Here is a 23,498-nt window from a genome sequence, read left to right as displayed (position 1 = left end):
AAACCTCGGCGTCCCATGTTTTATCTGTTGATCTGATTGCATTTGTGTTTCACAGAGGCAGCGTATTCTCGCACTTAGACCAGGGGAATTAGGTGGAAGATGTGAAACAGCATTCAGTGATGCCCTGGGGATCCATAATGCTACTGTCACAACACTCATCGAGCATAAATGTCCACGGGTCGACCGGCGATGCACCAGAATCTGTCCACCCCAGAGTTGCTAGAGTCAATTCTGTTGCATCTGGACCTTCGTACACTCCTGACGTCCGCCCAAAGAACCTGTCAGGTATGGCAAAATCTAATACAGGAGGCACCGGGATTGCAGAGAGCTCTCTTGATGGGGATTCCCACGGTCGCAAAGTGCAGTCTTTGAGCTGGCGCGGTGGCATTCGTTCTGGGGCGCGTTTGGCGTCTATCTCTATTACGAGGTTCCGGTGCGTGAGGGAATACGTAGTTAATATCAGGCACTCGTGGCGAGGCTAATTAGAGCATATCTTAGAAATCTCGCAAAACGCGAGACGGTCTACGCATGGAAACGCTGTTCGAGCATATCCTCTTTGCCCCACAAACTCGGCTTGGGCTTATGGAAAGTGCCAAGGATTACCTGGTGGGGGTGGGATACGTCGGACCGGTCAATCGGGAGACATCTCGAGAGCTCTGGGGAGTTTGTAGTCGATGTCGATATCCTGATCTCCTCCGATAGCAGTCATGGCTGCGAGCCCCCGATTCCCGGGAGGACCACACTTTGGCTGCACGATTGGACTGGCAGGGATGGCATGGTTATCAGGGATTGATGGGAGATGTACGCCAGCTGCAATTCCAGTTTGGCCCCGAGATATACGAGGATCTGTAGAGGCCTAGATCGTTCGTTTGACTCATAAGGACAAGCGGATCAGCCATCCGATGAGTCCCGGAATCGCACCCCGAGTCGACGATTTGGGAAGCAATTTCCCGGGCCAACTCATCTTGATGACTGTTGCTCAAGCCCCGCAGCGTCCTATACCCTCATAAATTCCCAGGTCAGTTCAGGATGACCTCGCACACTTCATACGTCCTCCCTACCATGGCTGCATCAGATCGTGGAAAGGGTTTTGTCTCTTCCGGAGTGGAAATCAACCATCCAGCAGTCGGTGCCAGTGAGTCTCGCCGACCGGGGGATGGCTTCCAAGTGGAGGACGATCGTACGGTCCTGCAGGAGACAACTACCGATGCAGACGCGTTCCCAGATGGCGGTTATCGCTCCTGGCTCGTGGTTCTGGGCTCGTTTTTGCTGCTGATGTCGTCCTACGGGCTGATGAACTCGGTCGGGGTGTTACAATCCTATCTGGAATCTCACCAACTAGCGAACTACTCGAGCCAGAATGTCGGTTGGATCTCAGGGCTCTTTGTCTTTGTTTCGCTGGGCCTGGGTGTCTTCGTGGGCCCCTTGTTCGACACCTACGGACCGAGAGAACTGGTCTCCGCCGGGTCGGCCTTTTATGTGCTGAGTCTCTTCCTGACCGCGGAATGCACCGAGTATTGGCATTTCATCATCTGCTTCGGCATCATGGCAGGCATCGGGGGTGCGTTCACGAGCACCATTGGGATGTCCTGTGTCCCACACTGGTTCCAGGCGCGCGCCGGCATGGCGATCGGAACGGCCATGGCGGGCGCAGGTCTAGGCGGCGTGGTCTTCCCTTTTATCTTAAAGGGTGCCTTTGCCAATCTGGGCTTCCAGTGGGGAATGCGCATCGTCGCCTTGGTCATCCTGGTGCTGTGCGGACTGGCCTCATTCCTCGTCAAATCCCGCCTTCCTAAGGGACAGCTGAAGGCGGCGATCGATATTCGGTGCTTCAAGGACTCTCGCTTCACACTGCTGAGCTGTGGGATTTTCGGTAGGTTCTTTGCGATCCGTGCGATGTTATTATATCGCTAACAGCAGTAGCGCTCGAATTGGAAATGTTTGCCCTCATCGGGCTCTTTCCCACGTACGTCATCAAACAGGGCTTCAATACCAGTGCGAGTGTGTATACCTTGGTGGTGCTCAATGTGTATGTTTTCCCGTTGGGTTGATATCGGCTCATCCGTTCTCACAAGAGCTATAGATGCTCCTGCATCGGTCGACTCCTCGCCGGCCGGGTCGCCGATCGATACGGTCGCTTGAACGTCCTCATTATCTTGATTTTATCGGCTGTTCTGACGATGTTTACAATTCTGTACCCGTTCAGCCGACATCTGTCAGCATTGTATGTCTTTAGCGCCCTATATGGTCTCTGTTCAGGGTCGTTCATCAGCCTCGCTCCTGTCTGCATCCGGCAGGTGTCCAATGCCAAAGAGATCGGGATGAGATTTGGGACATGCTACTGTCTGGTGAGCTTCGCGTGAGTATCATCTCGGCTGCCAGTGTGTCTCGACACTATACTGACAGCGCTAGGACGTTGATCTGTATCCCGATCGGAGGCGAGATGTTGGAGAAAGTTGGCTCGCGTATTGTAGTTATCTGGCTTGCATGCGTGCTCTTGTTCTCCATGTTTCTATTTATGACTGCGCGGTGGGCGTGTCTCGACTACAAGTGGCATTGGCGGATTCGCATCTAGCTCCTGGGCTATTATGGACCGGAGATATCACCCAAAGTCACCAATCAGTCTGGCACCTGTGGGGATCGCTGCAGGGAAAAAGCTAAATGCGGCGATTTGGATATGCAGATCCGAATCCTACAATGGCACTCTGCTGATTTGTCATCTGCAAGGTTGCTCCAGCCTCCTAAACAAGGGATAAATCCTTTCGAGCCCACCTCCAACATTCTTTCACCTCATTAATCGGAAGAACAGTCACAGTGGAGATGCATGTGTACATATCTGTGCTGGCCTGGTTAGCCTGTGGACCGCTGGCCCTCCTTGCTACCAGTATCCATGATTTCTCACCGGAGCCGGTGGACCAGGGCATCGCTCTGCGGCAGCTTGCCCGCGAGGCGACTGAAAATATCAAGAGAGATCGGACGGGAGGCTGCCGACCTGAAGATGCCCAAATACGTAAAGAATGGTATATCTCACAGTGGTCCACGTGCTTTTCTGTTGACATAAGAGATTTAACCTGTTGGTAGGCGTGAGCTGGCCCCAGAGGAGAGACAGCAGTTCACGGACGCTGTTCGGTGTCTGCAGAGCATTCCAACCACTCTATCAGCTGATCTTCGCCAGATTTATCCCGGGATACACACTCGGTATGACGAATTTCTGGCCACACACATTAATCTGACCAGTGTTATCCACATGACTGTAAGATTCGACTATTTTGCGCGAATAGAACGTTGAGAACCATGGTTGTCTGACAAGTACAGGCGGACTTCCTTGCCTGGCATCGGTATTTCATCCACACGTTTGAGCAGGATCTCAAATCCAAATGCGACTACGCGGGATCCCTTCCGTACTGGGATTGGGGATTGGACGCCGAGAATCCCCAGCTCTCCGTGCTGTTCAATGGGGACGAGTATAGCATGGGATCGAACGGGGTGTTTATACCGAACCGAGATCCGGCATACTGGCCCTCCATCAAAGAGTACATCCCAGTTGGTACGGGCGGAGGGTGTGTGTACGAGGGGCCCTTCTCGAACTATACCATCAACATGGGTCCGATTGATGGCGCGGGCCAAAAGCCAGTGAACTACCGCTTCGAGCATCATCCACACTGCCTCAAACGTGATATCAACCCAACTGTCACACGGTCCGCCGTGACCTTTCGTCATATCACAGAGTTGATCCTGTCCTATGATACCATTGACTGGTTCCAGGGCGTGATGCAGAGAGATCCTCGGTTTTCTGTTCCCTCGGTGCCGTACGGTGTTCATCGTGGCGGGCACGTTGGCGTCGGTATGGTCATGGGAGATGCAGCTGGTAGCCCTGGCGATCCCATGTTCTATCTGCACCATGCGCAGATTGATCGAGTGTGGACCATCTGGCAGGGACTGGACCTAGACAAGAGAAGGCATGCCATCTGGGGCACGCACACCATCGCCGACACGCCCCCGACGGCCAATATGACGTTGGACGAGATGATTCATTTTGGATTTGCCGCTGAGCCGGTGAAATTCCGGGACCTGATGGATACGCTTGACGGGCCATTTTGTTATTATTATAGTTGAATACGCCAGCACTACAGGACGGAGAATGCACAATAGATTATGGGTGTTCTTCATTCGCTCATATAGTTGATATAATACAAAACGCTCGGCCGGGACCCAGTCCCCAGCCATGCAAAGGTCTATCTCTATTTACAAAAAAAGACAGTCGCGGGCGCGATTCCTGAGGGCCGTCCAGGGCACTCGAGAGTCAGGCGCTCACTCGCGTACGGTGTCCGTGTTGAATCGGCAGCGTCGCTCGCAGTGTAGAACGACATACAGTGTGCGATATATCATACAAGCCAGTCCACAAAGCGTTCCCAAACATTCTGGGGAGGGCGTCTTTGCACCAGGATCTCCCCTTCTTGCAGACGGCCCGACCACAAATCCATATCGGCAGCCCGGACAAACTAGACATTTCATACGGTCAGCGAACTTCCTTAACCAAGAGACTGCGAGAGCCGTCCAACTAACCTTAGTACGTTTGATGAGCTTCCATAAGATAATCGGTACAATGAAGATGGGGATGCCGATGTACGACGCCACAAAGTCCGACGAAGACCAATTACCCTTCAAGAAGACGGGGAATCCAGCGACTAAAGTGATGATGGTGGAGCCAATAAATCCTACCCAGGCAGCATAGGGTTGCAGGGGTGCCTTCCACGGAAGTGTATCACGAGAGATACCCTGCCTTTTCATGGCAGCGTGGAAACGAATGTAGCAGAAGGAGAGCGTGGCCCATGCGATCAATCCAGCCACCGTGCTGAGATTCAGAAGCCAGGAAAATGCCTGTGCTGCGCCGCCAGAGCCGAGACCTAACGGTTGTTTTCCATTAGTACATGATGAACTAGTTATGGTATGAAGGGATTGGACCCGGTGATATTTGACTTACTCAGGTACGCCAATGGCCCAAACAGCCAAGCGGTAATGACAGCGACGTAGGGCACGCCTTTCTTGGTAACGCGGCCGAAGAATTGGGGTAGCTGGTGGTCCGTGGTCATGGCCACTATCATGCGTGAGCCCACCCAGCAGTACGAGTTACCAGCGGACCATGCGGCAACAAGAATGCATGCATTGACAATCGACGGCAGGGCATTGATGCCGGCCTCCTTGATGGCGATCACGAAGGGCGAGCTGTTCGCGTTATCGGAGCCCGAGACGAGGGCTGGGTTGCGTGGATCAACAATGATGCCAATCAGCAGGGCACCAAGGATATAAAAGAAGGCGATGCGGTATGTCACACGGCGCGCAGCCTTTGGGATCGCGTGATGGGGATTAACTGACTCCGCGGCGGTGATAACCACGGTCTCGACACCGATGAAGCTGAAGGAAGCGTTGACAAAGGACGACAGAAAGCCCAGGAAGTGACCCGTTGGACCGGTGATGCCGTTATAATTCGTCCACGGTCCAGGATTATTCCAATAGCGGAAGCCGATGGCATCGTTGTTCGCTCCACCAGCTGTGATCACAATGGAGACAATCACTAAGCCGAGAAAGCAGAGGACCTTGACTGCACCGCCGAAGACTTCAGTTTCGCCATAGAACCGCACACTCATTAGATTGCTGGCCAGGATCAACACTAGACCCACCGTGATGACCACGGCCGGTGTGAGGTCAGTCCAATAGGAGACAATGACAGCAGCAGCGGAGACCTCCGAGGCGATAGCAATCGTATAACAGTATCCATAGGAGATGGCTAGCGAGAATCCGACGGCCGGATCGATGAAGCGAGTGGCCCAGTGAGGGAAGGATCCGGCTGTGGGCAGCAGGGTTGCCAGCTCGCCGATGCTCTGCATCACACACCATAGCACCAGGCCCACGACGATATATGCCAGTAATAAGCCAGCTGGGCCAGCCTTGGCATACGCCGCGCCTGTTCCCACAAACAGACCGGTGCCAATTCCACTGCAGAAACCAATCATGGTGACATGGTAATTCCGGAGGCGGCGTTGTGTCGCTCCGCGACCACCCACATTGAGCTGGAGTTCGTCCTTGGGAGGCGCATCATACTCATTGTAGCCGGTGGGCTGAATAGCCTCCTCAGCCAAGGTGGACTTCTCCATGGTCTGCCTGGGAATATTGGGTGGGATGGATGAACGAGTGTGGGAATCCTTTCCCTACGCAGAATTACCCCAGAGATAAAAAGACATGTCCCCATGCCGGGCAAAGCTTCTTTTTTTCGCCTCCCAGGATTTCTCGCCAGTCACAACATCGCGCTTTCATCTTGCACGATCTTTGGTTCTCCCCACTAGTGGAGTTGCTGAGGGAGTATAATTGGCTCTGAGAGCGGATTCCTGACGCGATGCCGGACGAGCCAACGATTTATGCGGGATGATATGCGGCTATGACTAAGGCTCGGCTCCGGTATTCGGCTTCGCTTCTGCAGAATTTTTCCTGGCCGGGATTGATTTCCATTGGATTTTTGCCTTGACGGGCTGGCTTGGCTTTCCATTATGGCAACTGACTCAGTTAACTGTATGAAAATGTCCGCATCCGAAAGCTCCACCTAGGCGACCGCTATAGATTGTAAGTCCAGTAGGGGTTGTTATTTAGGGCAGGTTCAGGGCGCATTTCATGGTTCCCGAACCAGGCTCTTCCTCTTCCTACGCAGTATGCTTGGAATTCTAGCTAGACCTCACAAATATGATCAGCGATGGAATGGCCGTCACAGCCTCTTCACCATCAAGCACATCAGAATTATACTCTAGACCGCCTGGCAACATTGCTATACTCCGCATCGAGTGGGTACTCAACGGCCAATTAACCGATTGTACAGAACATGTATGCTAGACAGTATGTACCTTATCAACTTCCTCAACTCGCTAGGTCAATCAGAAGCCGTGGTGTGGATATTTAAACCCCTTCCACCACCGGTCCATGGTAGACATGTCGGGCCCGAACCACATAATATACAACGGCGATAATGACCGTCCCGAACGTCCCAACCACACTGTAGTTCATAGACTTATAATCCACCACCACTGTTGTGGGCCAGAAGCTAAAAAAAATCACGATAATCATATAGCAAACAGCAAAGATATTGTTGACAACACCGAGAACCCCAGGAATACGGAACGGCCCCCAGACTAACGAAGCATTGGGGACATTGACAGTCATGTCTTCGCATTCACTGCTGGTGCGGATGTGGCCACGAAGACGCCGGTAGAGCAGCAAGGTCCCAACGGTCAGGTATGACAGGTAGAGGCCCGAAACAGCCATAGACAGGATGTCCTTCAGCGCGACATCGGAGCCGATATTAATCAGGCCGAGCAGACATGATACAACCATGGTGAAGCACACAGAGTAGATCGGAATATTCGTGGTAGGGGAGACCTGCGCTTCCCCGTCAGCTACTGCACAAATCAGAATGCGAAGAAAGAAAGGAGAGCATGCCTTGCTCCATACCCTCCATCCGGGCACGCCTCGATCGCGTGCAAAAGACCAGAATTGGCGCGAGGTCGCAGCGATCATTCCAATGGCAGAACAGATGCAAATCACAAGCGCGATGCATATCATGGCCACAGTACCACCTAACGAATTAGTTGCCTGAAAAAAGATTTCCATGTAAGGATATCCCGTGGGACTTTTGGTCGCTGCCTCAAGATCGCCCATACAAAACAAGACCCCAATCAACATGCCAAATCCGAGGGCACCGTTTATTAGCGCAGTAAGTATCAAAGCACGAGGGATGACCACTGAGGCCTTGTGAACTTCTTCGGCCATCTATTATCCCGTTTAGAAGCCAGCCTATATGTTCCTTCACAATGAAGGCGACTTACATGGACGGCGGCATCGCCACCAGAAAACGCAAAAACGCTACCTTGCATCCCAATGAAGAAAACGATGCCGTTAGAGGACCAGCCACCGCTGTTTGTCCATGTGGTAAACACCTCCTTAGCGCTTTTGTGATCCGCCACGGAGGTGAGAGTGATTAGAATGGCCAAAAACCCAACAATGTGCAAGACAAAAACAAGGTTTTCAAGACGTGGGAGCAATTTACCACCGGTCGCATTTACTGCTAGAGCGAGTATCACACACGCCCATAGGATAAGAGTCCCATGGTAGTGTTCGCTCTGGTAGTTCTTGAAGGTCAAGATAGCGGCCCCCTGGATCTCGGTACCGCTCAACAGGGCGATCGATGCAAAGGCGGTTTGCCAGGCAAATACCGTTATCCAGCCTAAAGATATCAATGCCGACCACCGACAATAGTCGAAAGAGGTAATACGCACCCGTGATATAGCTATAAAACTTCATGCAACTAGGGGGCGCAAGCATTGCACACCAATGATATTGTCCTCCAGAGGTAGGCGCCCTGCGTGCCACTTGTCATAAAGTTGATTCATCAAGCACAGGGACGAGGAGCTCACATGGAAGATAGTTCGGCGAGAACCAAAAAGCAGGATGCAGTTCCGATCCATGCAAAGATATACTCGTAGACGGCACCTGCAGGTCCTCCACTAGATTTGTTTAGCTAGGTCAGGCAGGAATAGTAGAAGGAGTCCAACTTCGTCATAGGAAGCAGAAAGGTGCTGACTACATGTTAATATTCGTTCATTTACAGTATATGGACATGACTTGCTTCAGGATTCCTTCCCAAGTGGAGGTAATCGTGCAGCTGAAGGCGAGAATCGATAGAGTGCTAAAGTTGCGCTGGAGGATAGCTTAGTATACGACAGATGACTGCGGAGCTGAGCCGAAGATCTAAGGTACTTTAAGAACGGCTCTCTTCCCAATTCTCGCAAGGTCCAGATCGTCGCGATCCTGACTTGGACAGTGACCGACTTCCACTCGGTTCTTCATCTCGTACGAAGCCATCCTGATTGTTACGGGCTGCGCTGGGAAGTATTCAACTCTGTAAATAGAAGAGAATCTGCTGGGGTAATTCATAAGATAAAGTGGGGAAAAGGGGGGAGAAAGAGAAACATTCGCATGGAGACTGGATTTCACGGGTCAAGAGGAATATAATCGCCCCTGAAATTACTACTGCTGTGTGTGAGGGGCAGTTAAATGCAGTCCTGGCCGTGCTCTTCTTTGTGTTACTCTACCTTCTCGTTTCATATGGGTCACTCCTAGAGTCTCGACCCTGCAAGTCTATTGACTGTTGAGAGTATAGTATATCTTAGTATACAGCAGCTACGGTCGTTAGGTTCATTAATCCTATTAGAATCAAGGAGCCTACTGCGCATGTCCCGTAGTAGTAGGGGGTTTCATTTTGTTGGCCGGAGTGTCAGGTATAGACCACTTGGTCCAGAGTAATCTTCCAATGAACGGACAGTTAGAACGCTAATCAATCGTACGGTATATTTAGCGCGACTCTGTACTGCTATCTAGCCTTAAGGAGTAAAAGAGAGGTAGTACTAGGGTTCGTTGATGGTGTGATCATCACTGACTTCTTTGTTAGCTTTTCAAAAGGCGCCCTTGGCATTGTGACACTTGATTCAGTCCTTATATAGTATGAGGCCATATATAGTTGCACCTCTAGTCAACCCCAGGTTCAATGGAAGGCTTCGCTGCATATATCGTATTGACGAAGTGCTGAGTTGGTGTTCTTCAGAGTACCCAACCTATGGCACAATTTGAACCAGCTAGCTGGAACCCTGCCGTTGCAGTTATAACATGGCTTCTGATGAGTATTACTATACTAGCGGTCATATCCCGACTCGTAACCAAATGGCTGATGGTTGGAGGGTTAACAACCGATGATGCCTTCATCGTTATATCGCTTGTAGGTTTGCCAAGCATCGGCAAAACTCCCTTGAATGACTGACAATGTAGGCATTTTCCATTGGGAATAACATTACCATTGCGATGGCCACTGCCCATGGCTTCGGTAATCACACCGACGCGATAATAGCATCCATGCAGGATATTGTGATGAAGGTCAGTTGATGTCTCCAACCGCCTCGAGCTCGTATGTCTTCTTACCCATCACAGTCACAGCTCGCCGGGTCACTGCTGTTTATATTGAGTTTGCTTTGCTCCAAATTGGCCATGATTGTCTTTATCCGTAGCCTTACTCCGGCTTCCCGAGACCGTGCCCTCGCCCGTGTTTCCCAAGGGCTGGTGATAGTAACTGCAGTCACTGCCTTTTTCGGAACAGCCCTCCAGTGTCATCTTCCAAGAACCTGGGACTATCTCAATGGGCAATGTATCGACCGTGTAAGACTACACATGGCAGCCTCATCATACCCGGACACATATTAATGAGCCATAGGTTGCCTGGGTCGTGTTCCTTGCCATCACGAATGGAGCAACAGATATCGTGATCGTTGTCCAAGCCATGGTGTTGATCGTCCATGTCCAAACTACGGGGAGGAAGAAACTTGTGTTTGCCAGTATTTTCATTCCCCGGCTCCTGTATGATTTCCGTCCTTCTATTGGTACTGAACTATTGACACCCTTAGTGTTGTCGCATCAAGTATCGCCGAAATAATCCTTACCGAAGCAGGCGCCCCTTCCACTGACCCCTTTATCAACGCAGCCCCAAGGACAATCTGCATGGAGATCACCCAGTCTCTTAGTATCATCACAGCCTGCTGGGGTCAGCTGAAGCCTTTCCTGGTTCGACTCCGTTCCAACGCATTTTGTCTTCATAACAACCAATGGTCCAGTACCACGTACAGCGGCGGGGTACGAGCACCACAAACCTCTTCCACCAGTAAGGGGGCACTTTCCGAACCTGGGGGTGAATTCGCTCTGTCCCCCATGTATGGGACAAAGACAAAAATATCAACATCGCGGGCATCTGCGGAGTGGGAGTCGCAAAGTCAATCAAGCGAGACGTATATCATCCGGGAAACGAGGACATGGACGGTGGACTCACCGACAGTGTCGAGGACCCCAATTGCAGTGTCGGGCAGCGGTGGCATTAAGAAGTGAGACCCGGCAGATTAGAGTGGATGCCGAAGGTGCTGACACTTAGTTCCGGTGGAAAGATATCTGACAGATAATCTACCGGTCATATGAAATAGTATTACGCCTTGTCCAATTCACAAAATCGAGACTTCTAATTGTATAAGCATGACCATAGCATTTGGTAAGCTGGACTATACATTTGTTTCTAGACCGTGTTTAGCCTTCTTGAAATACATCGTCCGTCGTATGCAGGGTGACACCCATCCGTTTCCGATGAAGCCCTGATTGCCTGGCATTGTTTATTTATAGACCCACTGCACAGAGAATACTGTTCAAGGCACCGGTGAATAGAGGTGATGGGCTAGGACTATAAACGAGCCACGAGGAGCGAGGTTGCATGGCCCAACAAAAACTTGGAAGATGCACATTCTGTTTTGATTAACACGCATAAGCAACATTCGAACATCAGGGGGTGCTTTAATCACTTCACTCACCGTACTATGTGAGCACCATGCCTCCAAGGCTGGTCTCGGAAACGAAATAGTTGTTAATCCAGCTTGCAAAAACCCTTCTAATCACCTAAACACTATGGGTTGGGGTGAGTGCTGTATGTTCAACTTTGCCTAGGCCAGACCCGCTACGCCCTTTCCAACCCGTGTCATGACTTGCTAACATAGAACATGGTAGACGGAGGGAGCAACATGATAGCCTATGCTATCATATGGCAACCTGGTAAGAAGAATAGTATTTCTCGGCGGTCGGTTTCCTGGGAACTGGCTTTGATACATTCCGTACCCAGCGTATGGCACATCGGGCTAATGGAGAACGAGACGCTGCATTCGAGAGCAGCCTAACGGATTGTCAAATGTCTTCGAAAGCTGTAATGGCACCACGGATACGTTGAAAACGATGAACTACTGATTGACACTGGGGTTCAGCGATGACCTAAGTAAGCTATCGTATTATGAGCAACTTACTATATAAATAATATCGCGACCAGCAGGAAAAGGAGACTTGAGGCTATTGTGAGCTTAATTGCGCGTGACAATGACGAACGCTTTGTTGTAAGTATGCTTTCGTGGACTGGTCTCTCCAGGTCGGTAGCAGGTGTCGAGGTCGAGAAAGATAGAGGTGTAGGTTCTTGTATATCATGATACTGGATTGTCTGGTCCCGGCTTACAGTCGTTCCAGGTTTGCGCTTCCCCGTTGGCTTTGTGATGTTATCCATAGCACCAGTAAATCGTAATCCTGCCTATGTTGATGTCCTGTCTGAATGTGCAATAGAATATTTCATTTGGAAGTCTCAAGGCTATGGAGGTGCAGCTCATCAGGAGAAGGAAATTTTCATATTGGAAGATAGTTCTAGTGCCCCTTATTAACATAGGACTGTCCACAAGATGTGGACTGTGCAACGGATATCATATTGCCTTGCCAGGAAGGTGAGATTCAGGCATCCCTCGTTGCCTGAAATAGAAGGCGATTCAGGAATCGGATGTCAGATGTTAGTATACAACCCGGTAGCAATTAGTATTAGATGGTATAGGTCCTCATGATAGAGTCTGGACTGTCAGAAGTTGATGTTTCGTTCGGGTAGACCTCCCTGCAGATATGCACGGTATCATCTGAGATTCTGTATAGTAAAGCATCGAATCTCAGACATATGGGGAAACAAGAGATGAAGGGCACTTGTCTGGCCTACATAAAGCACCCTGTGTCATTACCTTTTCGCTTTTGTCCTCCATTTCCCGTTTACACGGTGCATTGCTTGTTTCCTTGTCCCGAGCAACTCAGGCAAGCTGAAAGGAATGTGACAATTACTGCGCGTAAAAAGAGTCGAGGACAAGGAGATCAGAAAGATAGAAGACCAGAAAGCTATGCCTCTCACAGAACAAGACGAAAACCTGTTAGGTTGCCGTTGATCATTCCTTTCTTGTCTTTGGAGCCTCAATCCATCACAACAGATTCTGATTGAGTGGTTGATTAGTATTACCGGATTGGGTCAAAGAGAGGTTGAACCCACGGAAATCCCGTGGCGGGAAAAACCCTTAATGGCCCACTATGCCAGATTGGTGAAGGGTTTGCCAAGACCACCTTGGCTTCCACGTCTACGGCTTCCTATATGACAGCCAGCATGGCGGTAAAGCGGATCGCTGTGGGTAATATGCAATAACTCTAAACTCCTATACACACTTGCCACAGCTGGATAGAAGAGTCATTGACGCAAGATCCGATCCAGTGGCGCCGCGGTCTAGTCGTGTCATGACTCATTTCTCTTCCAAGAGCATGTTCAGGAGACACTGCCCAATAACTTTGCGGGCGCGCTCACTGAGCTGGTCCAGGCCGTCTGCGAACCGTATAACAAACTCCATCTCCGGGGTTTCGTGCCGGTGATTCAGATCGCAAAACTCACCGAAGAGAATTGCATACAGTATCTCAACCTCGCCTCCCCACCGGTGGTGATACGTTGTCAACAATTCATCCAATACCGCTAACTGGTTGGTGAACGAACGGTCTATGCTGATACCTCCGCCGAGTGCTGATGTCGAGGAGTAAATTGATTCCTGGAAAATGACACCGAGGAACACCAAGCACTTCAACCGTCGGGTACACGCTTCTGATGGTTCCGCTAGTAACTCAGGCTCGGGAGCCTGGTGGAATGAGTTGTATAACAGGATGGTCGCGTCATATACAGCTGGGTATATCTGAAGGCTTTCTATCACCTTTGATCGATGCCGGTCCACTGTTAATTGTAGCGTTGGGTGAAGGGCCGTCGGTGTGAAGCGCTCTGACAACTCCCATACATGCGTGGATGGCTCACATTGTCGCGATCCCGCAATGAAGAAGGCACTGGTAGATAATCCGTTACGCTTGCGTCAGTCTCCAAGAATTTCTTTTCCTTAGGGTCATCAGTGTGAACGGCGGATGACAATACTCACAAAAACACGACGAGTTCCACACGCCAGTCCTCTCGCAATGCAGAAAGACCGCCTTTTGCGTTGATCAGCCGTTGTAGCCCATCTCGATGGACTTCCCACTGGCCATCTGTTCCCCAGTATTTCTGCACACGGCGGGAACGGTCAACAGAATCACAAAGCAAAAGACTCTTTATGCCTTGAATCATATAAGATGGAATCGTCGCCATACTCGGCCTGGGCACGTACCTCAAACATCAAAAGCCGTACTACAGAAACGAGGGTTTCGTTTCGAAGCGCTTGCTCAGGATCGTCTAGCCATTTCGTGATGACACTGATGGCTTCAGTTTTGTATCGAAGAGCTTCGGGCGAGGCGAGCTCACCGTGAAGGTAAGCCAAATGGGCTGCTGCGTGCGCCATAGTTGCGTTGAACGAGGCGCTATTTGACAGGTCCAATGGCAACCAAACCTCCCTGATGGGATCAAAGGCCGCGTGGGGGAGGGCGGTCGACATCCCACTGGTGTGTGTGCTCAACCCTATCGACGTCAGCCACAGGATTCAACCTTTGACGGCGACCGTGGCTAAGTTTGCCATCCGTCCAGTATACTCACAGTGGTACAATAACTTGCGGTGTTGCGCCGTCAATGTCACCGGAAATGTATGGAAAGGGTCGTAGTTGACAAATTCCAGGGCATGACGGATTCCAGACAAGATTTGGGCCGGGATGCCCGAAGTCTCCGCGTTGCTTTTGCCTGCATTTGCTGATCCTGCCCCGTCATCCTTTTGCTGGAGAGCTGACATCTGTTGCCGGAATTCCTTCAGCCCCTCGAACTGGCTGTGGGTTTGCATGCCATCATTTGGCATTAGTGTGCGGGGATAAAGACGGCGGCCGGTGGAAGATAGGCCGCTTGGGTCTTCTTTTGCGATAGCTTGTTTCTGTCTCCAAAATTGTCGCATGGCATGGCTGCGAATTCCAGGCTGATCCTTCTCCAATACAAATTCGAACTGTGTCCCCGCATCGTTTCGGGGGTGCTCCCTTCGATCTGGGCCTTTCTTCTGACGTTCCTGGTGGTTCATTGTCGTAGGACGAGAGCACTAATACACTTCACTTCAAACCGCCGGATGAATTGATTCGGGCCGGGGTTCAACAGAATAGGCTTTTCATTTTGGGATCTGAACCCTACTTTTCGTGTTCCCACGCCGTCGTATATCGGCTGAGAAGTGGCAGAAGGTTGTGAGGGACCCATTTAGTGTGTGGATCACATCTAGCCGATAACGTAGAATGAACCTATGCAAGGGTCAACATGACCGTCGACTCGGTCTTCGGGGTCTACATATCGCTCGGTAGATGTGTTATACTCCATAGACATGTCTTTGCTCATCTGAAACGGCACAGGGAAACCATAGTAGCTGCGCTACGTGTCCCCTTGACGGTACTCATGATCCTATCCGACGCATGAGGGTCGATTTCAGCCAGCAATGGAAATAGTATCTGACCAATCACCGGTCTCGCAGTGGCCCTCTGACGAGTCTGGCATCGTACTAACTGAGCTTGGAAGGACTAGTTAACCTATCGTTACATTCCATCAGCCTGGGTGGAGATTGTTAAGATCAAACAACCAACACAGAAGGAGTATTTACCAGCATAACATTATTTCCTATGTCATCTATTCGTTAGCGTTCTTGCCATGAGAGCGAGCGTTTTGCTAGGCCCAGTGTCAACGTCCTTCGACGACATGAAGCCTGTGCTTTATGATCATAAATCTTCCTGTATTCCCCTGAACTCTCACTTGGTTGTCAGTACCAGGAACAAAACCTAAATATGGACAACGAAATTTGTTGAATCTCGCTTTTGGAACACGACCCTGAGGCTGTCATTGTGGAATTTTGCCCCGATGGCGAAGATATCTTTCCATACCCCCGGAAAGGTCGCATGAAAACTCACATCAGAACATTAGGGGGCGAATACCTGTGGGTCGAAAGGACGGGTCGTAGGCACAACAACGGTCTGGGTCTTTCAGATTTTCGATCAATATCACTCACCCATCATCCTTTCGTCCTTGGTTGTTACTTGTATCCCAGCAACACCCGACTCGATGTTCGTGTTGTTTGACGCGGCGGTACCGCAAGACTTTGACCATGGAACCCTCTTGCGAGGTGGCAGGCAAGCCTTTACCAACTGGTATGCTACAGAAATTTCCGTCATCTTATGGATTGCAATCATTAACACATGGCGCAAAAGCTGAATGCACGATGTTCGTTTCGTCGAAGCTAGTGAATCGTGAACCATAATGCCTCCCGCCGATGAGCAATCCGAACGAAGTCTGCTGAAATCTATCCTTCCTCCTACAGTCTGGCATAGCCCTTCCCATCGCTCCCGCAATTCCATGATGCTTGTTGACGGTCGGAGCTCAGCATAACCTAAATGGTATGGAAGGAGTCGACTTGGTTATGTTCACCCGGCAAGAGGCGTAATATGCTCTTTACTGTGAGAGGTTGCGGTTACTAGAAATTCGGATATCGAGGGTATTCGTGCCAAATCGCCATCACCTACAGCCTTGATCCGAGTGAGAGTCTCGGCAGGTGAGCGCGGCTTCTTCTGGAGAATGAACATTATACCCGGCCCATCATAGTAACTCCAGAACAAGGAGACGAAGCAAGGTCACGCCAGTGCCGATCTTCGTTCGCGTATGGAATCATGAGCAGGAGCGAGCCCTGGATGAGAAACGGACGGGACGGGGCGAAGCAGAAACCTGGTCAATCAAGGCGATGCCGTTCTCGTATTAACCCAGGCTGTTCTGCAGCCTCCCGCATGGACTATCCCCAGATCGAGCACGATTCCCCGACAAGACCCGCTTCGGAATTGAGGCTGATCGTGAGGCTTGCGTGAGCTTCCTTCTGCTTCCTTCTATTGATCACTCATATATAAACCTTCATGACCTCTCTCGTGTCGTTCATTGCCTGCCTTCCACTTTCAACTCGATCATCGTATGGAAGGGCTCAATTGAACGGTTAATATGGAGTTTCCTTATCGCCCAAAGAAATACGCCCTGAACGCACCCCCGCCAATCCCGCCTCGACCATCTCATTCGGAAGACAATCGTCCCCCACCATTGCCTCCTCGGATACCGCGAGATGATTCGCAAAACACCGTCCCGCGTTTAGAGGCACTGTATCCCCCGCCACCTCCATATGAGAGACAAGCCACCCCAGAACAGGTGGTCCCTTATCCCGCGTCCTATCATGCGGAACACCGACCGCAGCCTTTGCCTCAGGCACAAGGTCCTGCCGCGGGAGAGTCAATATCCCTCTACAGTACTCCACAGACTGGCTCCACACCTTCAATGTCTCGTCCTTGGTTTCCGCCACCCTCGTCCCAGGCGCCTTCCTCCAGAAACAACTACCACGCTCCGGGGCCATCGCAAGCTGAGGGATGGCCACGGACTCCCCAGTCCATCGGACGCAATATCCCACCTGCACCACCAGCCGCCTATAATTTCCGGCCGCAGGGATCAGATGGTGCACCCGCGCCACCGCCACTATCGTCGCGCCGCCCTTCCCAGCAACAAAGCTCTCCAGCAATACAACGCCATCAAGATGACGCATCGTCGACTCCAGTTGATTCCAACACCGTGCGCAGCTCCTGCCATGATCATGACCGCAGGGACCAGGCAGGCTCTGATGCCACTGTGTCGCGACCAAGCATGCAGTACAATCAGCCCGCAAAATTCGCCTTGAAGAAGTGTCCGTCAACAAATTATACCTTGATGTGCTCCGGTACATGGTATATCTTGACTGAAACCCCAGAGTTCCGCATTTGCACGTATTGTTATGAGAAGAATATTCAGGGTTCGCCGTTGCAAACAAGCTTCCACCCTTGGGTCTCGCCCGCCGGTGCTGGCATACATTGCCTTTTCAGCTCACCTCGGATTCAAAATTATTTGTGGCCCCGAGCCTTGCAATCAGGCAATGTTCAGGAGCTGTTGTGGTTCTTTCGTCATCGCACCACAATCAGGGACTGTGATGGGACAAAAGGCGTTGGAGGGTCGGAGAACGTGAAGTGGTACAGCCCTAAAGACACCAGCAGACTTCCATCTTTCATTGTATGTGAGGCTTGTTATGAGGATGTAGTTGCGGGCACACCTTTGCAGGGTCAGTTCGAGGAGCACCGAGAAAAACAGCCACATGAACAGATATGGGCGTGTGACATCGCTATTAATTTTATTCGAAGATTACTCACCAACACACAATCATGGCCGCAGTTTTCTGTAGAAGCCGCACGTCACCTGAGCCTTCCGGAATGCGATAAAAACGGGAGCGTAATGACTGGCTCCTCACGGCAGTGGTATGAGCTTCGGGATCGAGCCCTGGGAATAGCTGTCTGCGAGCGCTGCTACCGCGACTTTGCGAGTGGGACCCATTTTGAATCCCACTTCCAACCTATGAAGCAGCTGCCAAGACAACAGCAATGCATCCTTGGGTTCTGGCAAGCCCAGGTCGTTTGGGATGAGGCGATTGAGCGGAAGGACTTTTCGCTATGGCGGCGCACAATCATAGAATATGTCCAAACTCCTGCTTGCAGCTCGCAGGCACAACCCGGTGCGCAGACGTATCAACTTAATCAAGGCATCGACAACTTCGATGTCTGCCAGAGCTGCTACGTAGGTCTGCTAAAGCCACTGGGGTTGGATTTGTTCTTCAAGAGAGTTCAACACCCTAGGACAGAGCAGAGTTCCTGTGATTTGAATCCTGCCAGCCTCCGGTTTTTAAGTTATGCGCTCAGACTGGATGAGGCGTTGATCACTTACACATTTTCTAGATTTGTAGATTTTGCCAGAAGGTTATGTAACCTCCCCCTCTGTCCAGGGATTGAATTGGTGACGAATCAGAGATGGTATGGCACGGATGACTGTCGGATCTGTCTCGCATGCTACGAGGAGGTCGTGCGTGGCAGCGAACTCGCCCAAGAGCTCCCTCTGACACCCAAAATAATCCCAGGTGAGAGTCACTGTGACTTATACTCGCCACGAATGCGCCGCAAGTGGGCCGAGGCATGTGGCAAGCGGGATTTGGCCTCGTTTATGGCATTTGCCGCGTATCGCCGGACCATCTATGAGCAAACAGTGCCAGAGATGCGGAATATTGTCTCGATGGCGCGATACAACCTCGACATGCAGAAGATGTACAACGTGTCTTCGTCCTTCTATTATAACATGGACGGGATCACAGCTTCCATGTATAATCCCTACATTAGCTATGGGGCTGCCGGGATCCCGCACAGATTTGAAACACCTTGGGGCGTCGAGGGAGCCCAACTGGGGCAGAAGGCTCAAGGATATACGCAGGGAATAACTGCCGACACGGCAAGAGTCGCACAATTAGAGGCGGCCTGGAAACTGGTTGAGTAAGAGGGCACTGAGCGCTCACGCTAAATCTCAGACCTTCTCATTGCGGGCACGTGGTCCCCTGAGAAGCAAGAGCCCGTCGCAGTTGTTGTCAACATTGTCTCGGGTAGGATCGATCTCGGTTTCGCCAGCATAAATGTTCCTGATATCTGACCAAGCGATCAATTGGCAGTCGCGCTTCGATTACGAGATAATCCTCGGGCGCTGATGGCAGGGCATTGTGAGGCGTTCGCTGTTTGACATAAAGTCAGTGCTGGGGTTATGACGAATGGAAAGAATACTCAGTAAAGGATTTTACGGTATCCACGTGGCCTCTTCAGCTTGGCTGTCGTATTGTAAAGATTTGATTGTGGTTTCCCAGATGCTTCATGAAATTCTTGTAGCTTTCAACTTGAAGTCGTTATTGGGATCCCGTTTTAATTAATGACCTGTCATAATATATATTATTTGGTAGTCCGCCTGCATACCCCTTGAATACATGAACGTCGCTTACCCGAGAAAATAGTATCTTGGGACTGCCCTTTCCTGTTTCTTTTGAGCTTTGTCCTTCCGGTGTTCTTTTTTTGGACGTTTTCTGAGGAATCGCAGTCGCGTTGATGTTTGTTGTGTGTATAGACCTGGTACTACTAGTACTGGGTGGGGGCAGCACGTGAGGGCTCCGAGTGGGCTTCTACTCACGAGTCACGAGTCACTCGCCATGCTACTGCTCGAACCCAATACAACACAGGATATCTTCTTCCTCACTTGTTTCCAACCATCCTCCATGCCGTCCATTCTATCATCACTATAAACTCTGCGTAATATAGAACAACGTTTAGAATACATTTTATGGCCGATGCACTGGAAAGTCCTCAAGAGTTGAGATTGCTTCTTCTACCGAGCAATCCCACATTACTCGTAGTTTCTAGGCAAGAACCATGTAGTATTCTGTCCAAGGGTTGCCGCCGCCCATCCGTGGGATAAGGCTGTGGTTGCCTTGCCATGTGCCTACGTCGCGTTACCCTCATTAATTCGTCATGATCGAAGGCAGCACAGTACAGACTTCTTGATCTCTCTTTTCTCTTTATTCCTTTCTCTTTAGACAGGGTGCAACTCTCCTCTCCTCTACTAGTACTTTGTTAACCAGCCATGGCGGCACAACGGCCTCTCTACTCGATTGGTACATTCCAATCAAGCTGCCTTAACACGGACACACAGATGAATGTGCATGTTTCTAACAAACGTTTCAAAATCGATATACTCACTGCGAATTTCAGAAGCTCTCCCGCATTACTCTCAGAATACCTTCGCCAGATCCGTCGTCAAGAACCAGAATTTGTTCCTGGCATGGATGATCTTGGGGGGGACCCCCTCGAGGAAATGCACGAATGGATATTGCAGCCATTTCTGCCCATTTTCCGCAAGCTTGCTCCGCTCGACCAAGGCCGGAAGTACACTCTTGAGGATTATCTGTATGCGGAAGAGTTTCACTACACGGTGGAAGTGGTGGAAGAGACCCTAGTGCCTGTTTACCTCGGTCACTCAAAGCGCACGAAGTTGCTGTTTTTTGGAGCATGTTTGCCCTCTATTACCTATTTTGATTATTCGATGTTCCCCGTCTACCATCCGAGCGAAATTCAGGTTTCGATCGATGCAGATTCGACTTCTTTGCCCGGGTTCCCCCAGAAGGTCTTTATCCACGGGCGATCAAAACCCAGCTTTCTCAAGATAATCTTTGCGGGTGGTGCGAGAGTGGCACTGAAAGAGCTTATGGCATATTCCAAGATTTATATAGCTAACTTCGACGCCACAGTTCTCACGTCTCGACTTGATGGCTTGGTCCACGATGACGAGGGAACCACTATAGGACTCCTTTTATCATACATTAACCGTCCTGGATTTACACTTGAATTCAATGGTGGACATCATCCCAAGTATTCTGAATCCCGGCAAAAATGGTTCAACCAGATTTCCCACACATTGCAACACCTTCATGCACATAATATTGTCTGGGGAGATGCAAAACCGGGCAATGTGCTCCTTGATCCCAATGGGGATGCCTATGTGGTTGACTTTGGAGGCGGGTATACTCCGGGTTGTGTTGAGAAGGAGATGGCTGGTACTATTGCTGGAGATCTTCAGGGACTTGAAAGTATCAGGCGGTACCTCTTCGAATGAATTTCGGAGGGACTTGCTTTCCAAATTGATATTGGCAGTGTTGTTTGCCCGCCACAAATGGGTGCGCGAGAAAGAATCGTTAAGACTGTGATATCCGGCTTTTACTTGTGATTCTTGGGAGTGGTATTAGCTTTTGGCCCATTATCGATAGGAGAATATTATGCTCAAGTCTACTTAGTACTCCATTGCTGTCGACCGCGATACTGTAGATATATTCACATAGTCCGTCAGTGTCGGTTGGGCTCGGGAGTCGTTCCGTAAAGCTCGGGGCGAAAATCCGAGAGAACGATTATTAGTCGCTCAACCTAACATGACTCAATTCAATGGCCGGCTTTTAGCAAACCGGCCGAGAAAAACGGCCGTGGAATTCTATGCGCGGTATAAAGTCACGCCCCAATGACCTTTTACATCTTTCCGTGTAATTCAATTTTACCATTCCCCAAGAATTGCATGATGGCATCAGTGAAACCACAAATCGGATGGGTAAGAAACTCATGAAAATGCACTGAGACCTGGTCAATGGCTAACCTGTCCAAGTACGGGCTCGGGTCTATGGGCCGTCCCATGGCCGAGAATCTACAACAACATCTAGCGAAGAGTCACGAACGCCCATTGATATACTCCAATCGAACACTAAGTTCCGGAGATACGCTAAAGTCTCTCGGCGCCGTGCCTGCTGCCGAGTTTACAGACTTGGTGAAACGATGTGACATCGTTTTTACAATGGTGAATAGCTTCCCAGCAAGAGGGTGTAGGTCAGAAACTGACAAGTGCTAGATACCGAACGACGACGTCCTTCAACGGCTCATGAAGCTTGCCATTGCGGGCGGCTCGGAGCTGTCAAACAAGATCTTCGTCGACTGCTCGACAGTACATCCGGACACTATTAAGAAACTATCGACAGACTTAGCAAAACATGAGACTGTCCTTCTTTCTGCTCCCGTTTTCGGGGGCCCGTCAGTTGCAGTGGCTGGAGGTCTTGTATTTGCAATCAGCGGCCGCGAGTCTGCCTGCCTCACTGTGGAGAAGTATATCACCAATGTGATGGGAAGGAAGCTTATCCATTGTGGGGAAAATGCATCGAACGCATCGTTGCTCAAGATTGGCGGGTAGGTCTCTGCACTCAATGATTGCCCCCCTGCTGGAGCTCCAAAGCTGACTAGATAGGAATATTATAACCCTCTCGCTGATGGAAGCAGTGGGAGAAGCTCAGGTCTTTGCAGAAAAAACTGGGCTTGGGACCGACGCAATGGAGCAGTTAATCACGGAGTCGTTTGGAGCCGTTGCAGGGGGTTACTCTAAACGGTGAGTCATGCACTATCGTTCATTCCTTTGGTGGCTACTCAAGCTAACTTTTGATCAGATTAACATCGGGAATATATGCACCGCCACTCGATACACGACCGGGATTTGGCATTTCATTGGCTATCAAAGATGCCAAACATGCACTTTCAATGGCCGGAGAGCACGACTTCAAGCTACCCGGACTTGAGTTGGCTGATAAGCACATGAAAGCAGCAAGAGAGTATGGAGGCGAATGCTTGGATAGCAGTGCCATGTATGGCATCTTGCGACAGCAGGCTAGTCTGAGCTTTTGGAATGAAAACAGTCGCCAGGGCGGGAAATATGGAGCAACTAATGATACCAAAGATCAGAGAGGTGCTGCATAGTCAAATACTCGACCTCCTATCATAACGCCAGAATTCCGCTATTATGATATGGTTACACTTTTGTGTCTTCCCAAAGTCTTCTGATACCATGTCTTGCAACGCATTTCATGAACTCGCCGTTCGTAGTCTCTGCTACTGAGACTCCACAGGGAAGTCACCGACTTTCTCCTCTCAGTTCCGCTAGTGTCTGTCGTGTACACATCAGTTCAATTTCCACTGCACCTTCCATTTCCAGTGATGGAGCTCGATGTCCCGAGTGTGCCTGCCCTAGCATACAAGTGTGATTGGCGACTAATATCGCAGCGAGATGAACAGTACAGGAACTATCTTCCAAAACACAAAACAATATACGAAGCATATTCACTGCCTCCATCATCATTATAGTCTAATGAATACACACCCACTTC

General features: G+C 50.4%; 10 protein-coding genes across 10 annotated transcripts; 7 read left to right on the top strand and 3 right to left on the bottom strand.

The window, feature by feature from the left end:
• Nucleotides 1-119: 119 nt before the first annotated feature.
• Nucleotides 120-852, top strand: BDV37DRAFT_280050 (uncharacterized protein; the record flags this gene model as incomplete). The annotated part of the gene is made up of 3 exons (XM_032086473.1): nt 120-437; nt 499-663; nt 703-852. The coding sequence occupies 3 exons, from the start codon at nt 120-122 to the stop codon at nt 850-852; spliced, it is 633 nt and encodes a 210-aa protein (XP_031944837.1).
• Nucleotides 853-945: 93 nt separating this feature from the next.
• BDV37DRAFT_19301 (MCT family MFS transporter) lies at nt 946-2,698 on the top strand. The gene is made up of 4 exons (XM_032079704.1): nt 946-1,873; nt 1,924-2,029; nt 2,084-2,359; nt 2,413-2,698. The coding sequence occupies exons 1-4, from the start codon at nt 1,030-1,032 to the stop codon at nt 2,573-2,575; spliced, it is 1,389 nt and encodes a 462-aa protein (XP_031944836.1). The 5' UTR covers nt 946-1,029; the 3' UTR covers nt 2,576-2,698.
• Nucleotides 2,699-3,080: 382 nt separating this feature from the next.
• BDV37DRAFT_241077 (tyrosinase family protein) lies at nt 3,081-4,154 on the top strand (the record flags this gene model as incomplete). Its single annotated transcript, XM_032081137.1, has 2 exons — nt 3,081-3,251; nt 3,314-4,154. Coding segments are annotated over exons 1-2 (803 nt in total), but the record flags the coding sequence as incomplete, so codon positions are not given.
• A 9-nt stretch (nt 4,155-4,163) lies between these two features.
• Nucleotides 4,164-6,833, bottom strand: BDV37DRAFT_241076 (putative amino acid permease). Its single transcript, XM_032081136.1, has 3 exons — nt 4,985-6,833; nt 4,567-4,907; nt 4,164-4,502 (listed from the first exon to the last, which is right to left on the bottom strand). Exons 1-3 carry the CDS (start codon nt 6,153-6,155, stop codon nt 4,386-4,388), a joined length of 1,629 nt encoding a protein of 542 aa, XP_031944834.1. The 5' UTR covers nt 6,156-6,833; the 3' UTR covers nt 4,164-4,385.
• A 112-nt stretch (nt 6,834-6,945) lies between these two features.
• Nucleotides 6,946-8,907, bottom strand: BDV37DRAFT_269280 (amino acid/polyamine transporter I; the record flags this gene model as incomplete). Its single annotated transcript, XM_032084342.1, has 8 exons — nt 6,946-7,425; nt 7,486-7,815; nt 7,872-8,269; nt 8,322-8,404; nt 8,460-8,549; nt 8,598-8,621; nt 8,672-8,742; nt 8,803-8,907. The coding sequence occupies 8 exons, from the start codon at nt 8,905-8,907 to the stop codon at nt 6,946-6,948; spliced, it is 1,581 nt and encodes a 526-aa protein (XP_031944833.1).
• Nucleotides 8,908-9,658: 751 nt separating this feature from the next.
• Nucleotides 9,659-10,978, top strand: BDV37DRAFT_290789 (uncharacterized protein; the record flags this gene model as incomplete). The annotated part of the gene is made up of 5 exons (XM_032088804.1): nt 9,659-9,817; nt 9,868-9,972; nt 10,027-10,251; nt 10,307-10,449; nt 10,497-10,978. The coding sequence occupies 5 exons, from the start codon at nt 9,659-9,661 to the stop codon at nt 10,969-10,971; spliced, it is 1,107 nt and encodes a 368-aa protein (XP_031944832.1). The 3' UTR covers nt 10,972-10,978.
• Nucleotides 10,979-13,211: 2,233 nt separating this feature from the next.
• On the bottom strand, nt 13,212-14,936 carry BDV37DRAFT_280045 (uncharacterized protein; the record flags this gene model as incomplete). The annotated part of the gene is made up of 4 exons (XM_032086472.1): nt 13,212-13,794; nt 13,884-14,005; nt 14,109-14,395; nt 14,471-14,936. 4 exons carry the CDS (start codon nt 14,934-14,936, stop codon nt 13,212-13,214), a joined length of 1,458 nt encoding a protein of 485 aa, XP_031944831.1.
• Nucleotides 14,937-16,876: 1,940 nt separating this feature from the next.
• BDV37DRAFT_269278 (uncharacterized protein) lies at nt 16,877-19,267 on the top strand (the record flags this gene model as incomplete). The annotated part of the gene is made up of 2 exons (XM_032084341.1): nt 16,877-18,520; nt 18,749-19,267. The coding sequence occupies 2 exons, from the start codon at nt 16,877-16,879 to the stop codon at nt 19,265-19,267; spliced, it is 2,163 nt and encodes a 720-aa protein (XP_031944830.1).
• A 1,317-nt stretch (nt 19,268-20,584) lies between these two features.
• On the top strand, nt 20,585-21,558 carry BDV37DRAFT_241065 (uncharacterized protein). The gene has a single exon (XM_032081135.1). It carries the CDS (start codon nt 20,591-20,593, stop codon nt 21,419-21,421), a length of 831 nt encoding a protein of 276 aa, XP_031944829.1. The 5' UTR covers nt 20,585-20,590; the 3' UTR covers nt 21,422-21,558.
• Nucleotides 21,559-21,874: 316 nt separating this feature from the next.
• BDV37DRAFT_280042 (NAD(P)-dependent oxidoreductase) lies at nt 21,875-23,091 on the top strand (the record flags this gene model as incomplete). The annotated part of the gene is made up of 5 exons (XM_032086471.1): nt 21,875-21,904; nt 21,959-22,147; nt 22,199-22,530; nt 22,589-22,726; nt 22,785-23,091. The coding sequence occupies 5 exons, from the start codon at nt 21,875-21,877 to the stop codon at nt 23,089-23,091; spliced, it is 996 nt and encodes a 331-aa protein (XP_031944828.1).
• Nucleotides 23,092-23,498: the final 407 nt, after the last annotated feature.

The sequence above is a fragment of the Aspergillus pseudonomiae genome (assembly GCF_009193645.1).
Source record: "Aspergillus pseudonomiae strain CBS 119388 unplaced genomic scaffold BDV37scaffold_11, whole genome shotgun sequence".
Lineage (NCBI taxonomy): Eukaryota > Fungi > Ascomycota > Eurotiomycetes > Eurotiales > Aspergillaceae > Aspergillus > Aspergillus pseudonomiae.
This window is presented reverse-complemented; position numbering and strand designations above follow the sequence as displayed.